Here is a 26719-nt window from a genome sequence, read left to right as displayed (position 1 = left end):
GGAGGAGGGAGGAGAGAGGGACCCGCCCGCCAAGCCCCGGCTGCCCAGCATGTGTGGCCGCAGGCATCCGACGCTGCCGCTGTCCCTCGGCTGAGCCGCGCCCGGGTGTCCCGGACGCTGCGTGAGCCAGTGTGTGTGTCCGCGCCGGTGAGCGCCGCGCCGCGCCGGCCCTAGCCTCTCGCTCGCTCCCGGTTGCTGCGGTGCATGTTCGCTTCCTGCCACTGTGTGCGGAGAGGCAGGAGGACCATGAAAATGATCCACTTTCGGAGCTCCAGCATCAAATCGCTCAACCAGGAGATGAAATGCACCATCCGGCTGCTGGACGACTCGGAGATCTCCTGCCACATCCAGGTGCGGGAAGCACCCGGAGAGGGTGCAGGGCGCGGGGTACTCCTCCCGGGAGCAGGGCTGAAGGGGTGCTCTGAGGGTGGGCGTGCGCGGGTAGGAAATCCACCCGAGCTCAGGAGTCCGGCTAGAAAGCCAGATTTCTCCTCGTTTGCCCTCCGAGGCTGGGGTCTTTAAATGCCAGCCATGAGGGCATGGTCCTCCGCAGGCTCCAGGCGCACCTTATCTGCGCCCGGGCCCCTTACCTGACATGCACCTTGCACTCCTGTCTCGCTGTCCCCAGGTTGGGGGAGCTGGGTAATTACCTCCGGGGGCCCCTGGCCCCTTCTGACCCTGCTTCACCAGGAAGTGGGAGCCCCGCGAGCTGAGAGGGACACTTGCCTGTCGCCCACTCTTGTTTCCTCCCTTTCTCCACGTGGATAAGGCATGCACCAGTCCGGGTTCACTCATTTCTCTCTCCCGCGCCCAGGCTCCAAAGGTGCCCTCAGTCTAGGGACCCTCTTCCGGCTCCCTCCTGCCCCTCTGCCAGTGGTCTTTACTTCTCTGTGTGGGGCAATGTCGAAGTTTCCCCAGAGTGAGAAAGATTGGGTAGCCTTGGGCTCCAGCTTTGAGAAGTGCGATGCGCACAGGGTTGAACTGGAGCTACCTCGAGAGGAACACGTGAAGTCCGAGCTTTTCGGAGAAAGGATAAGGATTTGTGATGCCAGCAATGGGGAATCCTGCAGAGAACCGGGTCCTGGGAAAAAGAGTCCTTTGGAATCTTGACGGACATTCACTATTGCCCAATGTAGAGAATGCGCTGTTGCTTTGGCAAATACATCTTTGCTGGCATCCCTTTCCTTGGGTAGTAAGTGCCTTTGGGCTTGCAGATCTAGTGTGAACTGCGAGTGTGTGTGTGTGCATGCACACGTGTGTGTGCATTTGCGATGCGTGTATATATATAGGCAAGTCTGTGCCTCTTTCCCTGATCCCCTGATCCCAAAGATGCCCCACTAGGAGCACACAATCTGGAAAGGTCGTGTCAGGGGCTCGGTACTATTAGCTTCTGACTTCAAAAATTTTTAATTATTTCTGGGATTTCCTCTTCTCACCTACCAGTCTTGAGTCTTTAGGTTCCAGGACCATGCCTGTGAGAGGTGAATGGGGCAGCGTCTCCCAGTGGCAGGAATCCTCTCTAGACTGTGTGTTAACCATATATGAATGAAAGGTCTTTCCCTACCTATTAGAAAAAAAATCTAACGTCCCCAGATGGTGTCATCATTTAACCAATCAAAACGAATTAAACCTTTATATATATATGGAGTTTATGGCACTAGGACAGTGCAATTCATCTGTAAGCTCATAGCCAGACAGGTTTCAAGACAGAGATGTGATGCCCTATGATCTCGCAGGAAAGTAGGCTCTGGTTGAATTTTCTGAAGAATCTTGAAATTTCATTCTGAGCTAAGCACCACTGCTAAACTTAATAATAAAAGGATTAGCAGGCTAGGCAGTTTTTCTGCTGCCACCATGGTTGTGCAGAAATGTTTGGCATGTACTGTCTTGTGATCCAGAGAGAGGTTTGCATGTTTTGCTTGAAGTGCTAAAGTGGATGTACGGGTGACTTAAGTCATAATGAATGTGCGGATAATAAAGGGGCCAACAGTAGACTGTGAGGCTGTTGTGGTCTCTCCCAGTCTCTCAGCCCTCTACTTTCTCTGAATAAGATGGAATTGACATTTGTTTTTTCTTTCTCTCCTTTAAGACCAACTCTTCCTTAGAATAGATAAGTAGCCCCCAAAGGACAAGCATTTGTTTTCTATTGTTCTAGGAAGCAATCAAGTTTCTTAGCCTAATAACAATTTGGAAAGTTTTAATTTTTATAGCCCAACTGATGTCAAACAGGTTAAATTTTGTATTCCAAAATGTTGATTTTGACATTGATTAAAAAAATCATGACACATTTTTTTCTGCCTCTCCTGTCCCCAGATGGTGATATTATTTAACCAATCAAAATGAATTAAACCTTTTTATTTTGATGATTTTGGACATAATACTTCTTAGAGTATTCCAAACAAGAATTAAAATTTTGCTTACAGGTATCATCTAGGTTTATCCCAGTTTGTTTAGAGAACAATAGTATTTAAAAAACAAATCAAAAATACTTAGAGGCATCAGCACTTATTTTGGGAAAATCCACTTGTGTTTCTTCCTTCCATTCTTTTCTCCTTCCTTTCCCTTCCTTCCCTCTCCCTTCCAGGGAACAAAAAGTTAAAGGACTGTATGGACTATCACAGAGAGGCACACCCTCCCACCATAGCCCATACCTGTCTGCCCGAGTTAGGAGCTCTCACACCTGGTGCCTATCTGACCCCTGTTCTCTCCAAGGTTCAGGTGCTATCTGTGGAGCCCAGAACAAGTGGAGAAACTCAGGTCAGGAATCCTTGGAAAGATCCTTCCAAGGATCAGTCTGCCTTCCTTGTAAGTGAGTACCCCAGGTTGAAAGAAAGACATCTACTCAAATAGGTTCCCTTGGCAAGGTGCTGGAAGGTGGCTGCTCTGGAGATGAATTCAGGACATGGTAGAAATCTTCCAGATTGTTGTTTGGGACCACGTAAAAACTCTAGGTACCAGTTTTGAGTATCTTGCACGTGACAGCCCTTTGCACTTATTAGATCTAGTCTTTACTACAACCTTTAGATAGGTATGGTTTCCATCTTATGGATAAAAAAAACAGAGACACTGAGATTTTAAGTGACTTGTCCAAGACTACATCTCTAAAAAGAGGCTTGAGTTTCTGGCATTCAAACCCCAAAATTGTTTGGATCCAAAGCTCGTGTATATTTTTGACATATTACCCCATAGTTAAATTGCCCAACTTTCAGTGACACTTCCAGACACTGAAGTCAATAAACCCAAGGTATGGGGTTTGCACCAGTGAAAGGCCAGTCGAGACTCATGATTAGTGAGGTCGAAGTGATCCTCCCTGCCAGTTTGCAAATTTAACGTACCCAGAGTCTGATAGGAAAGCTGGTAGCCCAGAGCTGATTGAACACCACAATCCAAAGGCCTCTGGGGGTCATTTCTGCTCTCAGGAGATTTGGTGTTTGCCTTCAAGAAATCTATGCCACACTATATTTTTATATTTAAGATTGTGGCACCTCAAATTATCCCTGTGCATTAAAAGATGAAGCTAGAAGCTAAGGGGGACTTGCCTGGCTGTGCTTTGATTACAGGGTGTGATATAAAGAGGAACACATGAAAAGGTTTTGTCCTCTCAGTGTACTTTCCACAAAAGGCAGAAGGCGAGTATTCTACTTGCTACTTCCCTCTACCCCAGGATATTTGCATTTACTAGTTTTTTTTTAAATGAAAAGATGTTGCAAAACAACAGATTTTAAATATTTCTTTCCCAAGTGATAATTTTATTGTATTTGAAAAGAAAACTTTCAAATACACAAACTAACAGCTTAGTCTCAGCACCCTGGTGGCTAGTTCCAGTAGGAAATTTGGAAGTCACTGTCTCATCAGTTGTATAGGATTCTGTCCCATCATCTCATTTACATGTAAATATTTAAGTAAAATGGAAAAGGAATTCCAAATAAATTTGGAGTAAAAGGGGAGCACTGGATAGAGACTCAAGGAAGGGAAGGAGTCGCTGAATGCTCAGTATTGGCTTTTTCCATTTGAGCCAAACCTTGAGGTTCAGATATTGTAGGAGGATGTAGGTTTAGCCCTACCCCTCTTTTTTCATTCAATCTTGCTGCTTTAATTACAGCAGAGTCCTAGCCATCCTTTATCCATTTTTCAGAAACTGGCACAGATATTCACAACTCTTTCTAATAAACTTGCCATTTTTAATACTAATATCAATTGAGTAAAATTTAGACTTTTTTACATTATTCATCTTTAGCAAAACCTGGTGAACATGGATGACATGTTTTGAATTTGTGTTTGCATTTGAACAGCAGTCCCAGCATAGTGCTTTTCACATAATAAGAACTCAGTAAATAAAGGTACAGATTGAATAATTTCCTTTCTAGTCTATTAAATTCACAAGGGTAGGGACATTTTTGTTGTTGATGTTGTTCACCATGGAGTCCCTAATACCTGGAGTAGTGTCTGTATTATTTTATGTGTTCATTAAATGAATAAGAGCTAACCTACACAATATTTAATTTAGCTTTCAACACAAGGATAGCATGATAGCATTGGCTTGGAATCAAATGTGTGATTTAATTATGTTAGCAACCAGTTGTGTGACATTGAGTGAGTCATTTCTTATTTGTAAATTAAAGGAGTTGGGTTAGAAGAATGACAACAGTTTTAAAAGTCTCTGGTTTAATTATTACATAGGAAAATTGCATTTGAGCAAAACAGGGCTATCAACCGAGTGGTTACATTCACATTATCTCAGGTGATTTTCATAATTATCCCACATTATCTTCATTTTATTGATGTTACTGTGTTATTGCATGTTATCTCCATCTTGCAGATATGGAAAATGAGATTCAGAGTGATTAAGCAATTTGGGTCACCTGGGCCAATTAATAGTGAGCCATGTTCAACTCACTATTCCAGGTAGAAACCCAGGTCATTTGATGCAAATTCCAGAACTCTTTTTTCTCCGTGGCAATGCCTCTTGGGACTTGAGAGTTAGGATGCTTTTAGTTGCAAGTAAGAGAGTAGCTAAGTTAAAGTGGCTTAAATATTAAGGACACTTATTATCTTACCTAGCAAGAAGTCCAGAGATGAGACAGCTTCAGGGCTGTTCTCCATGCTGCATAGGCCCAGGTGCTTTCCATCTTTCCACTTTGCCATCTTCAGCATGACTGCTATGTCATTATAGCCTCCCTGATTATAAGGTGGCTGCAATACTGGATGTTGGACACTACTACACCCAACACCCGGAGGAGGCACTCCCTCATGCGTTTCTTTTTATCACAGAGGCACACCTCTCCTGGAGAACCCTTCAGTCCTCCCATCAGATTCCGCTGGCCAAGACTGGATCACATTCTCATGCCCTAGCTACAAAAGCATCTAGGAATATGTCCATCTTTATAATGGGAGATGAGCTTTGCCATTATGGAAGGAACAGAGGAGTGTGTGTGTGTGTGTTGGGGAGGAACAGCTAGCTGTTGGCTGATCAAGTTTTGGTGTCTTTCAGAACCCATGAAATTGGATTGTAATTATTATTTCAAGAAATCCTTCAGGAGAGTTTAATAAAATGTTTTCTAAGCTCTGGCTTATTTTAGAAAATATTTGTATGATCCAGTTCCAAAACAATAAAAATCATTAGATAATCCTTTGTGGGTTTGTGCTGTTAAATATCAGCTCAGTCCTTACTGAAGCTGTATGTTCTGGGCCACTGAAAGGTGGCTTGTCTAGAGCAGGTGCAGCTCTCTACAGAGAGCAAGCTTTATGCTTGTTGAGGTGGCAGGTGGCAGGGTGGTGGAAGGCTTATATTTTAGAGCACTGCTTGCTTGGTTTTGAGCTGTGGCTGTGCTGTTGTGTAGCCAGGTGACTCTGGGCAAGTCACTTTAACTGTTTGGGCCTCAGTTTCCTCATTTATAGAGTGATGATGACAATGGCACAGATCTCATGGATTTATGAAGGGATTGAATGGAAGAATATGTGTCCAGTGTTTAGTTAGTACTTTTTTTTTTTAGTAAAAACTGAAAAAATTGTGAGTGCTATCTTAACTATGTAAAGATACATGTTATGATTTGGACATTAGGTATTCTCCGAAAGCTCCTGTTTAATGCAGGAATATTCTGAGGTGAAATGATTAGGTCTTGAGAGCTGTAACCTCATCAATCCACCTAGTTTGAGTGGACTGTAGGCAGGTGGGACATGACTCGGGAAGGTGAATAACTGGGAGTGTGCCCTGGAAGGGTTCATCTTGCACGAAGCACCCCCATCCCTACCCTGCCACCATGAACAGAACAGCTGCACTCTGCTATGCCCTTCACCACGATGTTCTGTCTCATCTAAGCCCAGAGCAATGCAGTTGGCCCACCAAATTATATGTTGGCATGTGATCATCCAATTACCATTCCAACAGATAAGAAGCTACCCTTACCCCCACCAACCAAACTGATTATAATAGTACTCTGCATTTAGTCAATGTTTTAACATTTACAACATGTTTGTACATACATTTTTCAACAATACAGTGGAGAATAAGTGAGGAATTATTATGCTCATTTTGTAGATGGAGAATAGGAGGCCCAGTGACTTGCTTCAAACCAAGGCCCATGATTATCCTGTGGTGAAATCCAAGCTAGGTTCAGTTGACGACCACATCATTTCTGCTAGTAAGGATAACCCAACACTTTTCTCTACCAAGCTTATCTAGAATTCCATGCAGAATCTACTGAGAACCAGACAGAAAAGGAACAGAAAGGAGAGATAGTTTTTTGAATACTGTGGTCCAGCACTAATGGTTTTAGGCCTAGATAACATACGGCATTTCTTTATATTAAGTATATACTGAAAAATGCAGTATATACTTAATTAAGTATATACTTAATTCCAAAGATCTGCTAGGATCTCAATCCCTTGATACCCTCAAGGCAAAGGCAGAGTGCATTGACTACAGGGAGAATGTGATATTGCTACCTCCACATCATTTGGATGGCATATCAGCCGGATGCTTTAACTACAGGCAACAAATTCTAATTAACTGACATAATATTAACAACATTTACTGCCTCATATATTCAGGAGACCTGATTTAAGGACTTAATTCAAGGATTGAGACGGTTTCCCTGGGGCTCCCTTGCCTATTTCTACCTTTTGCAATGGCTTCATTCTTGGGCTGATATTGAAATGGTTATAGTAGTGCCAGTTCTCAGTTTTTCATAGAACACCCACTTTCAGGAGAAGAGAGAAGCCATGTCCAACTCATTATTCCAGGCAGAAATTCTGCAGTCAGTATGATCAGACTTCTCAGGTCATATGCCCTCGCCTGAACCAGTGACTGTGACCAGGGGAAAGGAATGTGCTCTTAGTTCAAAGTGGCCTCAGCTCACCCTGGGATTCAGGGTAGGATCACCTTTCCCTCCAGGTGTTGTTCTGCATCAGGGAGAATGAATACCTAAAAGTCAGGACTGTCTTTGGTAGGAGAAAGGGGGAAATGCCTCCTAGGAAGATAACCCATAATACCTACTCTAGATACTTTGTTTGGTTAGTTGTCAAAGTGTGGCTTGGAGACCTCTGGAAGGCCCTGAGATCTTTCTGTGGGGGTCTATGGGGTTCAAACTATTTTCAAATGTTACTAAGGTATTGTATGCCTTTTCCCAATAAGTTTTATTGAGATATAATTCACATATCCATTTAATAACCCACTTAAAGTATGCAATTTAATATATTAACTAAGTTGTGCAACCATCACCACAATCAATTTTAGAGCATGCAAAATTCATGCCCTTTATCAGACATTCTCAATTTCCCTTTAAACCTCCCTGCCCTAGGCAACCACTAATCTATTTCTTGCCTCTATATATTTGTCTATTCAGGACATTTGATAAAAATGGAATCATGCAATATGTGGTCTTTTGTGTCTGGACTTTTGCAGTACAATGTTTTCCAGGTTCATATATGTTGTAGCCTGGATCAATATTTTGTTCTTTTTTCTTGTCCAGTATTAGTTCATAGTGTGGATATATCATAATTTGTTTATTCATTCATCAGTGATGAACATTTGGGTTGTTTCCACTTTCTGGCTATCATGAATAATGTTGTTATGAATATTCCTGTAGACATGTTTCATTTCTCCTGGGTATGTACCTAGAAGTGAAATTATTGGGGCATGTAGTAACTCTACGTTTAATGTTTGAATAACTACTGAACTGCTTTCCAAAAGAGCTGAACCACTTTACGTTTCCACCAGCAGTGTGTGAGAGTTTAAATTTTTGCATATTCTTTCCAGAATTTGTTATTATCTGTCTGTTGGATTATAAACATCCTAAGTGGTTTCTGAGTGGTATCTCATTGTGATTTTGATTTCTCTGATGCCATTTGCATTTTCCTGATAGCTAATGATGTTGAGTAGCTTTTCATGTGATTATTAGCCATGTATATATCTTTGAACAACTGTGTATTCAGATCCTCTGCTCATTTTTAAATTGGGTTATTCTTCATTATTGAGTTCTTTATGTATTCTGGATATAAATCCCTTTCTCTATTCATTGATTTGCAAATTTTCTTTCCCATTATTTGGGCTGTGTGCTTCCTTTTTTGGTGATACAAAAAAGTTTTTGATTTTGATGAAATCATATATCTATATACACAGACATATGTATATATAACACATATATACTTTTATTTCTTATGATTTTGATGACATAGCTAGGAAACTATTGTCTAAGCCAAGGTCATGAATATTTATGTATGTTTCCTTCAGTTTCATGGTTTCTCTCTTACATTTAGGACTTTGACCCATTTTTGATTTGACATGTAGTTTAAAACTTACCATTTGAATGTGTACAATTCAGTGGATTTTGTTATATTCACAAGGTTATACAACCATCACTACCATCTAATTCCAGACATTTTTATCACCCCAGAATAAACCTGCACATGTTAACTGTCACTCCTTATCTTTGATCCATTTTGAGTTAATTTTTGCATATTGTATAATATAGGGGTTCAACTTTATTCTTTTTAATGTGGATATCAAGTTGTGCTAGCATTATTTGTTGAAAAAAATGATTCTTTCCCTATTAAATTGTCTTGTCACTCTTAAGATGATTGTCTTTCCCCATTTCCATTCTCTCACCTGTGTACAGTGTACCTTTTGTCCAAGTGTACATGTTTCGAGGCTACGTGAGGTGTGATATCACAGCAGAGTGACAGGAGAAGAATGATGAGAATCCATCTCTCTGTTGAGTTAGACCTTAAGATGTTTGCAAAAATGTAGAACAATGCTACTTTTCTCACTAAATTATTTTTTAATTTGTTTTGTGTTTTATAACTTATGCTATTTATATTGATGTGTAGATTACTGTTATTTTTAAATTACTAATTGAATATTTTAAAAAGTCTTAGGAAATATTGACATATACAACCCATATACACAAAAAATTTATAGACCTTCAATTGTGTAAAGGAGTTTAACAATTGCTGCTATAGGTGACTGGTGATTTCCTGAGCTTCCTGAAAAAAAAATTAAAAAGTCCTAAATAAAACAAAATAGAATTCCTGTTCATTTTGGGCCCTCATGGTCACAAATTAGAGGTTTCTGAAATATGTACATTGGGTACGTATACATGTATATTTGGAATTCTCTGTAATAATCGTATACCTCTGTGGGTGCATGTATTGCTTGTATGAGTGTTCACATGAATTTGTGTGTGCATATGTGTGCATGTATGCATATTGCAATGTTAGGAATTGAAGAATAAGACCAGAATCCTTTGTGTAGAACATTTCCCAAGATGCTCTCCAGCTGCATTTTGACTTTTTTCAGCCCTAATAATTAGATGAAGCCACATTTTATTTTGAGACCCTTCTTTTGATTATGGAAAATATGTAGCAACTATGCTTGTGTTTAAAATGTAAACTGCTTGAATTAGATTCTTCAGTGACTTGATTTCTAAATTGTTACTTCTTTTTCTGACTAGACATATTCGGGAAAACTGAAAAATATTGCAGGAATGAAAATATAAGAATTTATCTTGTGGAGAATCTAATATGAGATTTATAAGGCAAAAGTGATAGACATTGGGTAGATAACAGGATTTTTTTAGTGCCACTTTGTGTGATGAGGAATTTCAAATTTCTCCTCCCATGAAGTAGTGGAGAACCAGATGTGGAATTTGAGATGGGAAAAAACAACAGGATTATGGTCAGGAGCCACCAGGATAGATTTTGCAGCTGGGGTTTGATTTGAACTTGATTCAGGCTAATGAGATTCAGTGTTGAGCCCTGGGAGGGCTTCTCAGTCTCTGATGTTTCTGAGAATCTTCTGTGCTCTTGTTCAAATGTAGATTCTGATGCAGGGGTTCTTGGAAAGCCATTTCTAACATGCTTCCAGGTAATGCTTGTGCCTCTGGTCTGTGGACCACACTTGGAACAGTAGGGCATTGGTGGAATTATCAGTCTCATGATAAAACTGTTTCCTTGAGTGTGGGGACTGTTCCATTTTATTTCTCTCTATGGTGCCTCACCTGGCACGTTTCTCTGAGTTAGATGTTCAGAGAGTGTTTGAATGAATGCATAAAGAAATCCATGTTGATTTGGACCAAAGTGCTGATTAGTTGCTGGGCATGGAATGATTCCTTATGATACCCTGCCTAAGTCAAATCAAGAGATGGCTTTTCAAACAGGATTTCCTGTGATGGAAAATCTGATGAGTATTGAATGTTGGTGAGAGCCAATAGGGGCCTTGAGTTAGTGACAGCTTTCCTGTTCCTCTGGGCCACACTTTCTACTCTTGTTCTCCTGTATCCTGGACTCTTGGTGGCATTGCCAAGGAACTCTGAAAATATCTTGGCATAAATATCGTGTATAAGCCAGCAGTGACTGGTGGTCCCCAGAGGCATATGGGACCCAGCTGTTTTTACTTTCAGATGTGACCCTGAGGGACAGCAACCCAGGAAGACAATATAAAATGAGTTCATGTTGTAACATGATCTTTGGAGCTGTTTGTACTGGTAACTTTCCCTGAAAATGGGATGGAAAGGAGAGGGTCACTTTAGAAAAGAAAAAAAGATGTTTATTCTAAAAGGAAGGGCATTTGTATATATTAAACCATTACATTTTTCAAAAGTGAATTAAAGGTTTTTGAAACCACATCAATCTCATTAAATAAACATTTGTTAAATATCTTCTATATGCCAGCATGGAACTAGCAACTAAAGATACAAAAGAAAATAAAATCAGACATTGAGAGGCTCACAGTCATTTGGGGAAAGATAGACAAGATAGTAATTCAAGTACAAAATGACAGGTGTAGACAGGTGTATGCAGGTGGAAAATCAAGAGGAAGCATCTGTATCAGGCTGGGCCATCAGTATCTCTGAGATAGATGAATTTTGACTTCCACTTGTCCTTTTATATCTTGCTTACCCTGGGTATAAACCAGTATGACTGGATGTGGGAATGGAGAAGGGGAGCAGCTAGGATGAATACCAGATGGTGGGTTTCAATGACAGAGGTAATGTTGATGCTGTTCCAGGAGAGTTAAGATCAGTCACATCATTTTTATGGGCCAGTACAAAATGAAAATGTAGGGTTTCTTGTTCAAAAATTATTAAATATTTTAAGATGGTAACAGAAAACCATTAAGCCAAGTAATGGCCTTCTAAATATGGGTCCCTGGGCAAAGGTACATGTCACATCCCATGAAGCTGGCCCTGAGGACATAAGACTAACATAGAAGCAGGTTAGGAGAGAGGATAATGAGGTCCATTTTGATATGTTGACTTTGAAGTGGCTGTGGGGTATGTGAATGGAGAACTCCCAGTAGACAGTTGGGTCTAAGGAATAAAAGTTGCTGGACACAAAGATCTGGAGGCACAGTCAGGGAGTTCTTAGGGTCTCTTTAAAGTGTTGGCAGAAATCACTAATGATGAAACCGCCATGACTGGTCTTCCTGTTTTGTCTACATTTTTTCTTGGAGCATTCTGGTAGATTAAATCAATGGATTGTGAGCTATGGAATTCTTTCTAAGAGCACTTGATTGCTTTCTCTTCATTAGTCAGCTCAGATCTGAATAAGATCAAGAGGTGGTCCCCATTTTCTTCTGCAAATAGGGGAGCCAAACCATAGTTTTCAGTAAAATGTGTTTTTCTGTCCTTAATCCTCATGTCCTATCTTGAACTAGCAAATGGAAAAAATCTCTCTCAGATTTCAAATTCTGAGTCTCAAAGCATAGGATTTCTACGGTAGGCAAGTTGCTTCCTGAGACGGTGTCATGAACATTAAGTAGATAATACATTTTAAAATTCTGTCAACAAAACTGTGAAGAATAGCTTTGCAAATTATACTGCAATAATTTATTACTTATTTAATATTTATTTATGTCTCAGTTATCTCCTATGGCAAAAGTTGTTTTCTACTTGGTTTCCAGGGGGTTTATTAAAAAAATGATTAAAATAATTCAAGTTCTGTAAAATTGCTCACAGAAATAATCTATTATTAGTAATATAATGACCTGAATCTTAGATGTACAATATAGTTTATCTAAATGTATCTATATGCTGTCCACCTTGGCCTGCTACGGGACTCATGGAGAGTTCCCATTGGTTGGGGAAGTGCGGTAGGAGGGATATCCCCCAAAGATAAACTTAAAATAACCCTTTTTACTCTAAACTTTTTAAATTTGGATTCATCAGGGGCTCCCACTCCTGCTGTATCAATGTACACAAGTTGCTCGTCACCCCCCTGCTATTTTGCTGCAGCCAGACTGCGGCATCTATAGTTTTGGGAAGGTGTGAAATATGAGTATTCTGTAGCAGGAGAAAGCAATTAACATATTAATATATCAGTATTTGGTTTGTTTTACCTCTGAAGTATAATTTGTTGTTGAAAGGTCCTAGGAGGTCAAGATTGACAGAACCTGAATCTTCATATTCAAACAGAAAATTCAAACACAATATCATTTACTCATGGATGTTGCTTAATAAAATTAAGCAGTCTTAAAAAAACCCAGTAACTAATTAGCTTTATTAATAGAAGAGGGGAGAAAACCCTAATTAACAAGTTATCTAATAATTCTTCCTTGATGTATTCTAACTAATGTGTTTATTTTTGGCTGTTATATGCACCTATTATTGCCCATTGTTTTGAAATTCATGCTAGTCATTGTGATTTGTGTCTTATATAGGCGTATTACAATGTTATGGTGATGTTGGGTATTTATTGGTTCTTTGTTTAGTATCAATCTTTGTCTTTACTTCAATTTATATTTATATCCTCAAGTAGTACCGTAATAATGTGTATTAGCTGGTCGACTAAATCGAAATACAGAAAGGTATGAGATCTCCTACTTGGCAAGGTTAGGATAGGGTATTATGTCTTGAGTTTTAGGTTTGCTCCAACTATACTGAATACTACCATTATTTTGTTTTTGAATCTTCCTCCATAGTCAAAGTAATGTAATTATTTCTTGCTAACAACTTTTTTTTAATAGCACAAGAGGGAAACCATACATTGTTCACATTTCTGGGTAAAGAAAGCAAATTGATGTTTTAGGACGGTCATCCAAGGACACAGTTTAAATTCTTTCCTTATCTGCTTTCTTTAGTAAAGAAAGTATTTCTTCTGTGGCTGAAGGTATAGTCAAATGAAAATTGTAGTCAACCTACCACACACCACACACACACACGCACGCACACACACACACACACACACACACAACCACACATACATATGAATAGTTTGTCATCTAACTTAACTAGATAATTAGTTTCCTTTGATCATTTGGCATGGTATAAATATTGCTTATAGTTCAAAATTTAGAATTAACTCCCAAGATACTGCAAAGAGAAATAAATTAAGGATAATGTCAATAGCATTTCCTATTTACCCTCTAAGGAAATTTCTCTTGTAGTGTGAAGATTGCAAGTTGAGCTCTTAGCAATCTCAGACCATGATATTTCAAGAGCCTTTAGAAAAACATGAGAACAAAATATTTATTGGCTCTAGCTAAAGCCTTATTAGACTCTCTTTGTTTTGAAGGCTTAGGCAGAAGAGTAATGAAATCTCTGGAGTCAGGGGTGGAAGAAACATTCAGGTTCTCTCATACCACCTGGAGCCTTGTCAAGAATAACTTCACCTCCTGTGTTCCCAAATCTCAAGGGAAATGTATATCTGCTGAAGGTCATCCTGACACCTGGGGTGGGGGGCACCTTGAATGACACCCTTAACTTTCAGGTTTGGAGACATAGGTTCTCCACCAGGTGTAGTTGGCCCTTTTTTGGTTCAGTGCTGATTAAAACGGGGCCAGGCGGGGGCGGGGAGGGGGGGAGAAAGGAAGAGTTATGCAGAAATTCAAGGGCAGCCATGAAGCCTGGGTTTGCAGAGCCAGCAGCAGTGTGGTAATTTGAGAATAGCAAATTAGAAGAACAAAGCAGATTCTAATCATATGCCACAGAAAGGAAGGTGGTTCAGGTTTATCTCCAAATTGTACTTCCATTAGAGAAAGGGAGGCTTTTAATGCTCTTAGCCAATATATGTTATTAAAGATTTCTTTCTTCCTTTCTCCAGGCTTTCTTTAGTACATTCACTGAGTAGGAAATGCCAGCCAGCCTTTCTCTTCCTTGTGGTATTGAGCAGTTGTTAAATTTTACATCAGGCCCTCTCTGGCTATGCTCAGAACCATATATAAAACACTTTCTTGGAGTTACTGGAAATTGGGGTGGTGGGTTCGGGAGTCGGGAGAGAGAGAGGGAAAGAGGAATTGATTTTGAGATTTAAGGTCTTTACCCTTTAGGAGATTCCAGACTGAAGGCAGAATTGAACTCTAAAAGAGTGTTTTTTTTGTTTTTTTTTTTTTGTTTTCATAATAATTATAAAAACACTTAGTAAAAAAAATGGAATAATAAAAAAGATTACCCAACGAAAAATAAGTCATCCTCATACATCTGATCTCAGGTATAGAGGCCCCTATGATGTTTTGGGGGTAAAGTTTCCCAGAATATTCTTTTTCCTTTCAGAAAACAATCTTGACCACTGTTTATTGTGGAGTAATAATAGCCCCATTGAGGTGTAGTTTGTATAGGCCAAAATGATCTGGAGAAATGTTTTGTAGACTAGCTCCATTAACACTTGTAGAGTTAGAGGTAAAATGTATTGGCTTTAAAAACTCAGGACTGAATACCTCCAGAAATGATGGCGCCCACATGTTTTCCTTTTCCTGAGCTCCTACATTCTCTTTGGTGAGCTCTATTTGTGCTGGATGGTTAATAATCACATCCTAGCTTTGGGGAATGTCTTTACTGCTTCCTCTATCCTGTCATTTTATTTCTCTCCTTTGCAGCATGACTGGAATAAATGAAGAAACTCCCAGGCCCTTTCCTTTCTCTGCCTGCCTCTGTCTTGCAGACTTGGGATGTCTTCAAAGAGGACCTTTCCTCCCAAGGGTCCTGTTTAAAATTCTGTTCTCAGTGAAGTGTGAAGAACAGTCAGAGATGTTGAAAGACAGAGATTCCTCCCAAGGAATAGTGACTTTCTCGGAGGACTCCCAAAGAGAGGGGCAAGAGGAAAGGAGGCCTGGCCTCCACGAGGAAGAGAGTAGAAAGGGAGACCTGGAGATCTGCTCTGGTGGTATGGCTTTATATATGGCCACAGCAGGCCCTTGGCCATTTTTGCAGAAGGGCTTTAAGAAGGTTTGTAATGAATGAGTTGATCATTCAGTAAGCAAAATTTTAATGTCCACCACAAATGCTGTGTGAATCTTTCCTTGAAAGTGACTGTCCCAGCCACTCCCATTACATTCTTTCTTGCTACTTTTTCAGAGCATTTATGGATGTTATTAAGTTGCTCATTTCTTTGTGGGCCTGTGTGTAGTCTCTCTTCCCCATAGACTGGCCACTCTCTGAAGACAGGGATGCTGCTGTATCCTAGTGTCTGGAACGTCCCCAGTGCCTGGAACATTGAGCTCAGTAAAAGTATTGGTTAGCTGAAAGAATAAATAAATTCCTACGCTTCACCTAGTAGTAACCATCACCATAATAGTGATAAATACCATTGTTGTGTGCTTAGGATGTGTCAGTTCCTGTGCTAAATACCTTTCATCTCATTTAATCCTCAAAAGCAGTCCTTGGAAGTGGAAATTAACATCCTTACTTTGTAGGTGAAGAAAATGAACCACAGAGATGTTGAAGATCCTGTGTGGAGTTACGTGGCTAGTTAGTGGCTGGCTGAGCTTTTAACTTGGGTCTGTCTGAGACTTTAACATTTAACAAACAAATCAAGGTGCAATCCCTAGAGATATCAGCTTTGAGCAGTAACTTCAGAGAGGAGCCCTACAAAGGAAGCAGGTGAGTGTTGGGCAGTTGGGAGCAGGCAAGGCCCTTGCTCCTCGGGGATTTAGATGGAGACACCCACATGGCCCCATTAACACAGCGCTGTGGAGTAGGATTATCCCTGACCCAAGTTCCTGGTGGATATTTTGAGCAGTTGTGAATAATTTAGGTGCTGAGGCAGAAATGCTTCTTTGCACTGAATTCTAACTGAAAATTGCTGAAATTAAAGCCAAGAGGATCAGCAGCTGTTTGGTTATAATTATTATTATTATTATTATTATTATTATTATTTTTGTTAAGGAGCAGGGGAGAAAAACAACCCTGAAATCAGCCACATGTTTTGCCTTTTTGGTGCTCTTTCCTGGCTTTCCAAATGGCTCCTTGGTGCTTGTGAGTATTTTTATTTTTATGAGATCATATTTTGCAAAATACCTGGGAGCCATTTTCACCATTCTGGGTGCCCAGAGAGCACTTACTTCGATCCATTTTCCTACCAGGAGAGCTGAAGTGGAGAAAAATGAGGCCTAATGGGCACCATGGTCTCAGGAAACCCCTGCTTCTGTGAGTCCTCCCTGAGCCTTGGTGCTTTCCCTCCTCCTCAGCTATGGGGGTATCAGTTAAGCCTCCAAGTGTGAATTTACACAGCATGTTATATTTTGTAAAATGCCTCAGATTCTGTTTATTGGTCATCTCCAAGCAAGTCACTAAGCAGGAAAAGAGGAAAATGTGATAGAATCTGGGCCCAACACTTAGCTTAGCTTGGTGAGTTAGCCCAGCCCAGGGCAAAAACTTTTGAGGGGCCAAGTGCATCTTCCTAAAGAGGGTTAGTGCTGTCCAGGCTCTGAGTGTGATCTTATTACAGTTTCTATTGGGATATAATATACATACCCCACAATTCACCTTTCAAAATGTATAATTTCATGGTTTTTACTGTATTCACAGATTTGTGCATCGGCCACCATAGTCAATTTTAGAGCATTTCATCACCCCCCAAAGAAGACCATACCTGTTGTCACTCCCTCCAACCCCTAGAATTTCCTCCAGCCCTAGGCAACCACTATTGTACTTTATGTCCCAATAGATTTGCCTTTTCTGGACATTTCATGTAAATGGAATCATGTAGCAATTGGTATTTGTGACTGGTTTCTTCCATTTAGCATAATGGAAGAAATGTTTCAAATTTTTCCCTGGCAGCAATTATCTGTACTTCATTTCTTTTTATTGTCTAATAATATTCCATCGTATGGCCATACCACTGTTTATCAATTCTTTGGTTGATGGATAGTCAAAGTGTTTCCCTTTTTCACTAATAAGAATAATGCTACTCTGTGTAAAAGTTTTTGTGTGGACATAGGTTTTCATTTACCTAGGAGTAGAATTGCTGGGTCCTGTGGTAGTCCTGTGTTTAACTTTATGAGGAAATTCCAGACCGTTTCCCAAAGTGACTGCACCATTCCCATGGGATACATGTGGGCATTGAGATGTCTCCATGTCCCTATCAGTGACTCTTGTTATTATCTGCCCTTTTGATTGTAGCCATCCTAGTGGGTTTGGACGGGGAAGTGGATTGACACTGCAGTTTGGATTTGCATTTCCCTGATGGCTTTCACTTACATCTTGACTTTAGTTGTTTTCCCCTTAGTGGCTGAATGGTGTTTTTGAGGGTTAATGTTTGAACAGGAGAAGAGAATGAGGCTATCTCTGGAGACCTCGTTTCCACAGGCAGCCTCATGTCTATGGGGCATCTTTCATGCTTGCACGTTTCCATCTGTAGGGCTGGGGGACCATGACCAAACCACTGCTCAGGACTTCATGTGGTAGCCACCTGCTACCATCTTTACTTATCGTAAGATCCATAAGAAATATGAAGATTTAAAGAAAATTGCTTTTAAAAGTCAGTAACAGATATCATCCTGTTATTCACAACCTAGGTTGTGAATGTTTCTTAGGTCATAGTGTTTTTATGAAGACACTGTATCCCAAGCCTACAGCATGGAGAATGAGTGTGTTTTCCAGTTTCTTTACGTCCTCAAAGAATGAACAGATAGGCAGAGCCCAGATCCTGGAAATATGTGTGTTAATTAAACTCTTTGTTTTGAGATGGATTCACATATAGTGGTAAGAAGCAATACTGAGAGATTTCATCCTTGGACTGTTTTGCTGTGATAGGAAAAATGAAAATTTACTGAGGGATTGGAAAATAACTCTGGAAGTGTGCCAAGAAACCCAAATGATTTCTGTGTCCTCTTCTCCCTGCTTTTCCCAGTATGAGGACCACATGACTAAACAGTCACATGAGCTGCTCCTGGGGAGTGATTGTTTTTTGACAACAGTTATTCAGCTTTGAGAATTATTTTGGCTTAAAGTAGATAAGCTTAATGACAGCACCCTTTCTCTTTCCTCCCATTCTTGCTCTTAAGAGTCATCAGCTCGCATTGAATCTTCTTGTCCATGGCTATAGCTGCTGACCCTAATCTGCTGAACGTTTAAGATAAATCGAGCCTGCCAAGGATTTCATTTTAACTTAGATCTAGCCCATTCTGGAAAAATAATCTCTTAAATGAAGCAAAGAAGGTAAATGAGCTCAAGATTGTAAACCTGGTCAGTGCATTACCTGGAACATTGTTTTAAATCTGGTGCTATCTTTGATTCAGTACGTATATATCACATATCTGCCCTGAGTTAGGGATTGCTTGAGGTTCTGGGGCTATAATTAGACAATGAAACACACAGAAATCCCTGGCCTCATGGAGCTTATGTTCTGCTGAGGGGAGACAAAAAATAAAAAATAAATAAAATATAGAGTATGCCAGTTGCTGGCAGGTGATTTGGATAAAAAGTAGGAGAGGGGATCAGGTGGAGAGGTAGAGGAGGAAGGGCATGGGATTGATTCCAGCTTTAAATGAGGTGATCAAGAAAGAGCTCCCTGGGAAGGTGACTCTAGAGCAGGGGTGGCAACCTTTTTCTGTAAAAGGCCAGGTAGTACACGTTTTAAACTTGGCTGGCCCATTGCTCAACTCTTATAGTTCAAAAGTAGTTGTTGGGGTGTGTAGGTCAGTGGGAAAGCACTTGCCAAACATGTGCAAAGCTCTGGGTCCATCCCTAGTACCACAAACATATAAACAAATAAAAAAACCTCAGGGCTGGGGATGTGGCTCAAGCGGTAGCGTGCTCGCCTGGCATGCGTGCGGCCCGGGTTCGATCCTCAGCACCACATACAAAACAAAGATGTTGTAACGCCGATAACTAAAAAATAAATATTAAAATTCTCTCTGTCTCTCTCCCTCTCTCACTCTCTCTTAAAAAAAATCATTAAAAAAAAACCTCAGAGGCAGCTGTAGACATTAAAGGAATGAGTGTAGCTGTGTTTCTATAAAACTTTATTTGCAGAAATAGAGGATATTCTGGGCTTGTGCAGGGGCTGTAGTTTGTCAATCCCCGCATTAGAATAAAAATGTGAAAGTGGAAGAATTCAGGTCCTGTGGTCTAAGGGGAGATCATTCTAAGCAGAAGGAATAGCCAGTGTAAAGGCCCTGAGGGGGATTGGTGACCAGCATGAGTGAAGAATAGGAGGATTCAAGTGACCAAGCAGAAGAGTAGTGGGAGATGAGGTCAGAAATATGGTGGGGTCAATCCTATGGGGATTTGTAAACCAGTGTAAATAAACTCAACATGTTTGTTAAAAACAGAAGAACAATCTGTGAACTGATTTATAAAGTATAGTAAGCATACATAAAGGCATATATTCATAAGTGTGCAGCAAAATATACTTTTATAAAGTGAGCACCCTGGGGGCACAACATGCCTGGCACCCCAGAAGTCCCCATGAGCATTCTAGCATCACTGCTCCCTGAGGGTGACCACTGTCCTGCCTTCTAATGCTGTAGGTTAGCTGCTCCAATGTATTTTGGACAACAAAATTTTTACATAAAAGGCATCAGGAGGGATATACTCTTTTGTCTTCTGTTTTAGCTTCTTATGCTCAACATTATGTTACTGAGATTCGTCCATTTTGGTGCTTGTAGCTGCCATTTAAAAAATTCTCACTGTTTCATGAGAGTCAATTTCATGAATATATTATTATTCAATTTTTAAAAAACTGTCGATGGACATTTTGTCATTTCTAGTTCTGGTCATTGCCAATTGCTTTGCTTGCTATAGTTTTTTGTTTTTGGTAACTAGTGTGTTAGTTGGATTTTTTTGTTGCTGTGATGAAAATACCTGACAAAACTAACTTAGAGGAAGAAAGGTTTATTTGGAATCACTGTTTCAGAGGTTCACGTGGTCAGTCAGTTCTATTGCTCTGGGTCAGAAGTGAGGTGGAGCATCACAGCCAGAGGGCATAACAAAGGAAACCACTCAGTTCATGGGAGCCTGGGAGCAGAGAGCAAGAAAGAGAAGTCCAGGGGTCAAGATGTAATCCTCAAGGGTGAGCCCTCAGTGACCTACCTTCACCAGCCACGCCCCACTTTCCTGTAGTTACTGCTCCATTCAAATCAGGATGGACTGATTAGGTTATGGCTCTCGTATTTTAATCATTTCATCTTCTGCATTAACACAGGAGCTTTTGGAGGACACCTCATATCCAAACTAAAACAAATGGTAAACTCTTCCATGCAATGTCTACCATGTTTAGAAGCTTTTGGACTTTGGGTTTTTGAGACTTTTGGTGTTTGAGAATACAGTAAGCCTGGACCATTCACTGATTTGTCTGGGAATAAGGGTTCTTCTTGCTGCCTCTCAAGAGTTCATATCTGACTAGCACTCAGCTGTCCTTAGGCTGAGCTGTGCAGTGGGCATTCACTACCAGTTGGAGTAGTTTGCCCAAGTTGTTGTTGTTGGACTCCATCTTCCCCTTTGCAATCCTATAGCAGATGTCTGTCTGTTCCAAAATGAGGTTTCTGGGTAGAGGTCCTTGTGGCTCTCCATGAGGTCTTCTGTGGCCTTCATCTGTGGGCGATGGAGAATCTTCGACTAAATCTTCGACTAAATGGTTATATAACCATGATGCAGGAGAACTAAACTTTTAGGTTGCAACACTTTCTTCTTCTTTTTTTTTTTTTTTAAATTTTAATATTTATTTTTTAGTTTTTGGCGGACACAATATCTTTGTTTGTATGTGGTGTTGAGGATCGAACCTGGGCCGCACGCATGCCAGGCGAGCGCGCTACCGCTTGAGCCACATCCCCAGCCCGCAACACTTTCTTCTTACATCATAAGAAGGAATTTAAACATTTAGCTAGCTCTCGATGGAATTTCTATATAGAAAGGAGGATAGTGTTTGTAAACATTCTTCATGAAGGGCTCAGACAGCACCAGGAACGGATGAGATGACTTTTTGATGATTTGGAAGCTGACCTTTTTGAAAACACAGTTCATGTGCTGAAAGGGAGACCAGGTGTGCTTGGCAGCTGTAGAGTCATGAGGTAGAAATCTGATCACTTTGTTAGGAGGACCTTGGTGGCACTCCTGTTTCTCTAGCTCCCTCAGCCACCTGTCCTATTGCCCCTCTGCTCAGCTAGTACCCTTGCCCCCGTCCATCTGTAAGTCCTCCCCTTAGTAGACAGAAGGGCCCCAGCTGCTGATCTGGTGGCCTCAGCACTTGGCTAACCTTAGAGCACTCCTGAGTCACCAACTGGGGCACATGCAGTCTTCAGTGTCCTTTTTCAGCACTTTATGATTTGACTGGAAGGGGAAGTTCCTCCTTGTGGACTCAACTCTAAGTTGAGGAGCTCAAAGAAGATAAACAAGTAAGAAAATTAGTAGGTTGGAAAAAGCAAGAGAGAAGGCAGCCTTGGCAGCTCTGAGCTTTCTCCCCTGTTTATGATTTTATGCTATATTTTACAGGATTTCCCAGTGGAATGGATATTTTAGATCATTCCATTGCTTCTATGTGAATCATCATAGCCTATTCCTTCAGTGGTGCATTATTATATTATAAAAGGAGAGCTCTTCTCTCATGTGGAAGAACTTCTTTTTAAATTTTTATTGTTTATTTTTTTGTGTTATTGGGGATTGAATTCAGGGCCTTATGCATACCAGACAAAGACTCTATCACTGAGCTACACCCCAGTCGTGGAAGAACTCCTGATAGTTCACCTACTAGAACACCTGGCACAGAGTAGATATATGAAAAGAATGAATAAAATTTATCTTTGAGCTTCTTGCAGCAACTCTGGACTCCTACTATTTTGGTCATGCTGAACCTAGTATTGCTTATTGTTTGAAACTAGCTGACCCAATCTGACTTCTCAACATCTCCCTGAAGATTTCTAGTCACTCATTCATTCATTTACCATATATCTTCTGTGAAAAGATCTTGGGGTCTAGAAGTGAACAAGAAAACCCATGGAGCTTATATTCTAGTGGAGAGAGGCCGACATAAGCAAACACTTGATAGAGGTTTTCCTCTATCAAGAAGGAAGCCTTCTCTGATAAGGTGCTATTTCAACAGAGGCCTGAAGGAAGTGATGGGGAGAGACAAAGTGGATATCTGGGAAAAGAACATTCCAGAAAGAGAACAAGTGTAAAGGTCTTGAGGCAGAAGGAAGGTTGGGTGTTTGAGGAACTTGGAGTAGGAGCAGAAGGTTAGGAGGGAAGCTCAGAAAGATGGTGGTAGGAGAGCCCTGAGGGTCTTATAGGTCACTTGAAGAACTTTGGAAGCCTTGGAAGGTTTTGGTAGAGAATGACATGGTCAGGTTATGTGTGTTTTAGGAAGATCACTCACTTTATGTGTTGAGAGTAGACTTTAAGGAAACAGGAGCAAATGTAGGAAGACCCATTAAGAGGTGTAAGATGTGCCATTGGGTGATGAGAGGTTTTAGAATGCCAAGGCCAACAGAATGTCCATTAATCCCTGATGGTGCTCTGCTTTTGTGTGCACTTCAAGCTTAGGAGATAAACATTGGCCTGGCCTTAGAGAGGGAGCTGGCAAGGGCAGCTCCTCTTCCTCTCTAAGGGCCATCACCATGGGGCAGCACAAACCCTAAAGGGGCTGGGTAGATGTGGGTATCATCAGTGCCCAATGTGTACCCCAAATTTCAGCAGGATCTTGAGAGAATATCTTTTTCTTTCCCCCCCTGACCATACTGCTGTGATTATCACCAGTTGCAGGGCAGTCCCTCTCCTGAGATACAAGTTCCAGCTAGTGTTATTACACAGGGTCTCAGTGAGCCATGGTTCCTCCTTTTCCTTCTTGCTTGAATTAGTTGAGCCTTTTCTGTCCATGATTTCCACTAAGCCAATGGGGGCATTGCTCTCCTCTGCTTTTTCTGGATTAGTCTCATCTGGTCCACTTAGCTGGTGGAGGTCTGGCCCTGGAGTGTTGGCCATCCTGACCCTTAGGTCTGATTTACAGTGCTTCATCATCACTACTTGGTTTCTGTACTTTTTTGGCTATTGCATAATGAATGGCCATACATTAGTGTCTCAAATCCACACTTATCTATTAGCCTTGTAGACGGGAAGTCTGAGCCGCTTTGGCTAGGTCCTCTGCTCAGGTATCAAGAGGCTGCACTTAAGGTGATGACCAGGCTGGGCCTTTTTGGTGGGGGAGGGGAGAGTTTGTTTCCAAGGTCACTGAGATTGGCGGTAGAATCCAGTTTTTTGTGTTCATAGAATAAAAGTTCCCATATTCTTACTAGCTGTTAGCCAGAAGTCACTTTAATTATGGAGATCACCGCACACCTTGTCATACCTGGTCCCTTTCAATTTCAAGCTGGCAGGTATCACTTATGCTTTGAATCTCTCTGAATTCCCTTTTGCTGACCGCTGGAGAAAGCTCTCTGTTTTTAAGGGCTATATTACATTTGATGCCTTTGGCTAACTTGAAGGTCAATTGTGCCATATAATGTAGTATAGTAACTGTACCATATAAAATACACTATCATGGGAGTGCTGTCTCAACATATTAATAGGTTTTGGGGTTTAGGAGAGGACTCTGTTAGTCTGGTGGTCTTTTGCTGCCAACACTGGTCATATTGACCTAACTTTGCCCTCATGATGAGTTTACTTTGGTGATTTCTACAGTGTGCCTTTATTTCCAAGACCAGAGTTTGTCCCTTTTCAGAGAGACAGTTGACATTTTGAAGCCATGCAGTTCCCCAGCATCCAGCACTGTATTCAGAAACCAGTGTTTACTGTTTCTCTCTGACTCTAAATGGCAGGGGGCCAAGGAAATGATGTTCTATTATATCATTATATGATCATTAAAAGTTCTCATTAAGGCAAAAATTATGAGGGCTGAGATGTTCCAGGCATTTGTATGGTTTGATTTGAACTCTTCTGAATCATAAAATTGCAGACAACCTTTCCTGTCCCTGTGCATCTGTTAGCCCACCACAGCCGGCTTCCTGGTTTTGTCCTGGATGTACTTCCTGTCTTTTCTGGAACACTTCCTGTGATCTACCTATTGCATTCTTTGACAGGTCTTTTTATAAAAAACTCTTTCTTCTATTGGGCCCCTCTCAGTGTCTTTCTGACATTTGCAACACATACCTCTTTTCTTTTATAACATAATGGATATTCATATATTCAGAGGCAGATATCAAGTCTCAGAAAAATCTTTTTTTCCAAACTAGACTCTGGCTTTGCTAGGCAGCCTGCCTCATTACCTTCACTGTGAAAATGTAATCCATCTTTATTTATTTATTTATCTTGCTACTTTGCCATGCTGATCTTAAATCCCTGAGCTAAAATGATCCTCCTGTCTCAGTCTCTTGAGAAATGAAACTATAGGTGAATGCATTCACGCCAGGTTTGGAATTCAGTTTTAGAATGTAGGCTCCACCCAGGCCAGGAAACTTCTCTGTTGTATTCATCATTGTATCCCCAGCTCCTGGCACAATACCCAGTGCAGAGTGGAGACTGATAAGTATTTACTGCCAAGGATACAATTTCCTTTTGAAACTGAAGTCCAAGTGGCCCATGCTTAAGTATTGTCAGGTTCTCCCTGTTTGACATTGCCCAGTCTTTTGATCCATCCCAAGTCTTTACCTAGAAACAGTTAATATCTTTGGTTTTTAAATACTTTTCAGAACAAGGTACATAAATAGGTAAATAAAATAAGTTAATGATTTAGGCACTTGAGAGACATTGCTTCCATAAGTAAAAATTTTGGTGCTTGATTTAAATTGTGCCTCATTTAGAGTTGCGGTGGGAAAGAGGAGGTAAATACATTATAGAGAAAAAGGATTATTAAATATAGAATTGCATTTCCTTTCCCCTCCCTACTCAAGTGCATGGAGTCACTTAATCAGATGCATCTCTGGATGTCGGCTCTGGCTGCAGACATGAAAAATGAAACCTCACTAACAATATGAAGAAATTCCTCCCAAGAACATACAGGAGATGTGGTTGCCTTGCTGCTTGTGACAGGCAATCACATTATTACTCAGAAAGAACAGATATGAGTTTTTGTGGTGGGTATTTGCTGTAATATTTTAATATTAGTGATCAGTTTAAAATGCATTATTTTGAATAATGTAATTTTCAACACATTTGCATCATTTTTTTTTCTGAAGAAAAATGTGTGTGCTTAATATCTGTAAGAAATTGTAAGTTATATATGCTGACTTGGCAGATAGGCTCTATAACCTGAATGTATTATAATACTCCCATGAAAGAGCATTTCATATTTATAAAAATTTCAGTATGCAGCTATGCTCTCTAAAAAATTAATGGGGTATCCTATGTGTATAACAAAGGGGCTTACTTTGTCCTCAAGATATTTATCTTTCCTCATTTCAACATATATTTATCAATTCCTGTGATATGTAAAGAAGTGTGGTTTTAAAATAGGATTTTCAGGGAGAAGGAAGATGGCGGCGAGGGGAGTGCATTGCCCCCGTGTGCTGCTTCACTGTGTGGGAGTATGACAAGTCAGGACGGCTAAAGGATATCTTGTTAGGAATTTCCAGCAATAGTGGGGTGCTCCAGAACCTGGAGGAAGGATTTCCATCGCACGAGGATCGGCTACAGGGACTCAAACGCGAGAGGTTTGTCGCACGGAGGGTAACACTGCTTATTCAGCAAACCGCCCTGCGGCTAGAGTCTGCAGCGCGCGCTGGGAAACGAGGAGATAGCGGTGCAGGGATACAGCGCTGCAGTTTCTGCCAGCCGTGCAAGCACCGTACTCAGGGCTGAATTCTGGGTTCGAGACGGGGGAAGGAAGCGGTCCATCTCGGTTCTCCACACCGGTCAGACCAAAGAGGAGGCCAGCAGCGACCATGTTGGAAAGCTGACGTCACCATCCCTGTTTTCGACTGACCGCATTCAGCCATAGAAGAGGTAATTTCAGGTTGCAATTCGCCTGCGGCTTGCAGACAGATTGCTAGGGTTCAGTGCCTGGGTGCTTCTTAGAACCTGATCTTATCGGAGCGAACACCAAGCGCGGGGCGGCCGAGTTCCGGCTCCCGGAACCG

The 26719-nt window shown here is 40.9% G+C and overlaps 1 protein-coding gene across 3 annotated transcripts in view; it reads left to right on the top strand.

The window, feature by feature from the left end:
- The first annotated feature begins 11 nt into the window (after positions 1–11).
- Frmd3 (FERM domain containing 3) overlaps positions 12–26719 on the top strand; it is a 267360-nt gene continuing 240652 nt past the window's right edge. For 2 of the 3 annotated variants that reach the window (XM_015506081.2, XM_048800413.1), the window contains exon 1: positions 22–351. In XM_015506081.2, the coding sequence (XP_015361567.2) occupies positions 205–351 (147 nt within the window). In that variant the 5' untranslated portion in view covers positions 22–204. Of the gene's footprint in view, positions 352–26719 lie in introns of all 3 variants that reach the window. The other variant, XM_015506082.2, reaches the window with a different exon arrangement.

The sequence above is a fragment of the Marmota marmota genome, unplaced genomic scaffold (genome assembly GCF_001458135.2).
Source record: "Marmota marmota marmota unplaced genomic scaffold, marMar, whole genome shotgun sequence".
Taxonomy (NCBI): domain Eukaryota; kingdom Metazoa; phylum Chordata; class Mammalia; order Rodentia; family Sciuridae; genus Marmota; species Marmota marmota.
This window is presented reverse-complemented; position numbering and strand designations above follow the sequence as displayed.